Here is a 3,265-nt window from a genome sequence, read left to right as displayed (position 1 = left end):
GTTCCATGCCTGCTTCTGCTAAAAGTGCTGCAAGTGTCCTGCTCAAGTGTGATTTGAGGAGTTTTAGAGCGTCTTATGGGAGAAAGACAGGAGAAGGAGGGGTCTTCTTTTAAGAGTGGGTGTTTAGCATTTAAGCAGCACTTGTCTCTCTTCAACTGTAGAAGAAGTGAAGGTCTCAGTGGCCGGGTCCTGAGAAAACTTCCCTTCCTAGCACATGCACTTTATATTCAGGTAAGTTTATTCTATTTGTTATGGTTTTGTTGGGTTTTGAGACAGATGAGTAGACATTTGGACACTGCCTGAAGTAAAAGATTGGGCCTAAACACCCCTTTTAATCTAAATTGCACTGTTTCTGCAGCTTTGGAGACTGAAACTATTTTTTGCTGCCCATAATTTAAAATGAGATTAAAGAAGATGGGTGGGATTGACCTGTCCAGCAGCATTCCACTTTTAATTAAAATCCGTGACAGAATGTTGATACTGGTTCTCTGATAATTTCTTGCTGAAGGAAAACCCTCTGCCACTTTATAAATCATAGTTATTTTTTTAAAACCTTTTTTTAATCAAATCTACCGTAATTTTGATTGGTTCAAATCTTTGCATAGCTTGACTTCGACTTTACTGTGCTAGCTGGCTTAAAATGAACCTACAGTTTTGTGGGTTTTAGTGCTGTGAAATTTTTGTGATACGTAGGTCGAATATTTCTCTTTTAAAAACTGTGATTTGTGTGTAAAATACGTATGCCTGTTGCTGTGGTGTGTCTGACAAACGTTCTCTTATTTTCAGTCCCCTAGTGTTACAATGACAGCGTTTCTCCAGGCTCTTTCGCTTGCTGTAGACAAACAATTTGAAGAAAGGAAGAAACTTGCAGACTGCGTGTGATAGCCTGCTGTTCCACGCTTGTCTGTGTTGTTAATGCTGAAAATCACACGTTTCATTCAAAGGGTGCAGCTTCTCTGCATTGCTAAAACAGTTTGTCAGTATCTTAAATCTGGAATGTCTAATCTAGTTTTCCAAAACATTCATTAATAAACAATTTAAAAATTTCACAGCGTATTTTTCAAAAGCTTTATTTCAAATGCCAGTGAGGGGACTCTAAAAAATCCTTGCTAAAAGTCGGTTTTCATCTTTTGCGGTTATTAAAAGTGAACAGACTTCTGATCTAGCTTTCTATCCATGCATCGGATCAGCTTTTATACTTCTGGTTTCTATTCTGCTTTTCATAGCAGTAGAACTTCGGTCCTTGGATCTGGTACTTCTGCCATAAATGCGCTATTTGTCATGGCTTCTGAAATAACAAGAGTGAAAATGGGCAGGAATCAAAGTGCTCAGTGATGGCCCAGACCTGTTATACTGACATCTCTTTATCTTGACATTTAATATAGTTAATTACAGCAGATTCAAAAGTTTAAAATCAAGAGATCACTTAACTGTATTTTTGTGATCCTAGGTTTTGGAAAAAGCCAGGAAATACACACCCGGTTCCTAAAGGAACGAGAGTCAACTGTTATATGGTTAATACATATCCTATGTAATATGGCTTACAAAACTGTCAGTTCTTTTTCTTTCGTATTTACGAGTATTTTATCTGCAGTCAGCTGACATAACAAAATATTAGGGGAGTTTCCGTATTAGAAGTTTAATTTTTCTTAAGTGAAGATAAAATAGTGAGATTTAAGTTGATACCCAGTTAATGTATGCCCCTAGCTGTTTGTATTAGAAATAACACAAACAAATACTCCTGCTTAATGGTAGTGCAGTTTGCTACTCCGGTGATGGTATCTTTTAAATCAATGTTACTTTATGCGTTAGTGAGATGAAAGAGTTTGTCATGAGCTATTTTAACTGATGAACACTATAAACTGAGCATTAAACAATTGCCCAGAACTTGCCAAGTGCTCGTACATTTTTATTGTGGATGGCATCTACACTTAGGTAAACGGAGCATCTTTGTTTAGCCTCTCTGAGTTCATTATGTTACTTTTGATAATAACTTGTTAAATATTATTCCCTACCCACACACCCCCAAAAAAAGTAGGAGGGAGGGGAGGAGAAGATTGTACCAACCTCAGTCATTTGCAATTGCGTTCTCTATTTTCCCACCATCGTTATTTTGTAAATGCTGGTACTGTTGTGGATGAGCATTTGAGTGGTCATCGGGATCACAGACTCTCAGAATACCAGCATGTCCCACTTTGAGGGGAGATACTTGGAGTATCTATGAAATGCTCTGGCTGAGGGAGGTGATGCCATCCCAGATCAAGGAATGAGCGGGAGAGGAGGAGTAAACTGTAGGGACAGCAGGTCTTCACAGTTTGTATAGCCTTGGTATAATCCCTGAGTCTGCAGGAAGACCGAAGCACGGTGCTGTAAGGCCTGCTTTTGAAGCAGAAGTAATGTGTATATCCTCAAAGAAACATAAGCAAGATCTTGCAGTTTCTGGAGCCTGTACAGTTTCTCAAGAATCTCAGATCCAGAGCGGAAGATAATTCCTTACTTTTGCGTTACATGGAAGTATGGTAGTGTCTGCTACACGGATCACCAGCACAGGCACACATCGACACTACACCTGTAGTCGATGGCTGCTCAGTTTAAGTCTCTCAATCTTTTCACTTTAGAAGCCCCAATCCACTATGGACTAGAGCCTGTACAAAGTTCTGCCTTTCAGAGTTTCCTATACCTGGCTCGTAGGGAAGTTCCTGTCATGGATTACTGTGTTTTAACACAGACTGATTTGACAGCAATTCAAGATTTATTGCTAGTATAAGGTAAATCAAAAGGGGTGAATTTTAGCGGCACTTGAGCCCCACACCTGCATAGGAAGAGAAGGGAGAAAGAGGCCAGCCTATCATCAAAATGTCCCTCTTCCAGTCTCGAGTAACCACAGTGCACTGGCATTACTCAGCAGGTGACGGCTGAGTCTTCAGGGGATGATCCTCACCCCAGCCTTGCGGGGACCTCGCCAGCAGAAGATGCTGAGAGGCATCCCAGCTCGGGGAAGATGCTGGATGCAGCCTGTGACCTTAGACCATTCTTAATACATCCTAATATATGGATTTGTGCTGTGGCTGGCAGCAGTTTAATCTTTTATTAAAATCCTAGTGAACTAATTGTGCTGAGCGATTTATTTTAGCTGGCGATTCCAGGAAGAAACCTCACACAAGGGAGGCTTATTTCTCCCTGTTTTCCAGTGGTGTGTAAACGACTGCCCTGCATTCCTCACATAAAATGGACATTTGTTGGGGGGGGGGGGGGGGGGTGTTTT

General features: G+C 40.6%; 1 protein-coding gene across 1 annotated transcript in view; it reads left to right on the top strand.

Annotated features, from left to right (window-relative positions):
* Positions 1-1,039, top strand: part of TRIP13 (thyroid hormone receptor interactor 13) — a gene marked incomplete at its 5' end in the record, with an annotated part of 13,462 nt that extends 12,423 nt beyond the window's left edge. Inside the window, 2 exons of the mRNA XM_010141623.1 lie at positions 162-231; positions 787-1,039. Coding sequence (XP_010139925.1) covers positions 162-231; positions 787-882 — 166 coding nt within the window. The remainder of the gene's footprint in view (positions 1-161; positions 232-786) is intronic.
* Positions 1,040-3,265: the final 2,226 nt, after the last annotated feature.

Source organism: Buceros rhinoceros, unplaced genomic scaffold (assembly GCF_000710305.1).
Source record: "Buceros rhinoceros silvestris isolate BGI_N320 unplaced genomic scaffold, ASM71030v1 scaffold23848, whole genome shotgun sequence".
In the NCBI taxonomy this organism is placed as follows: domain Eukaryota; kingdom Metazoa; phylum Chordata; class Aves; order Bucerotiformes; family Bucerotidae; genus Buceros; species Buceros rhinoceros.
This window is presented reverse-complemented; position numbering and strand designations above follow the sequence as displayed.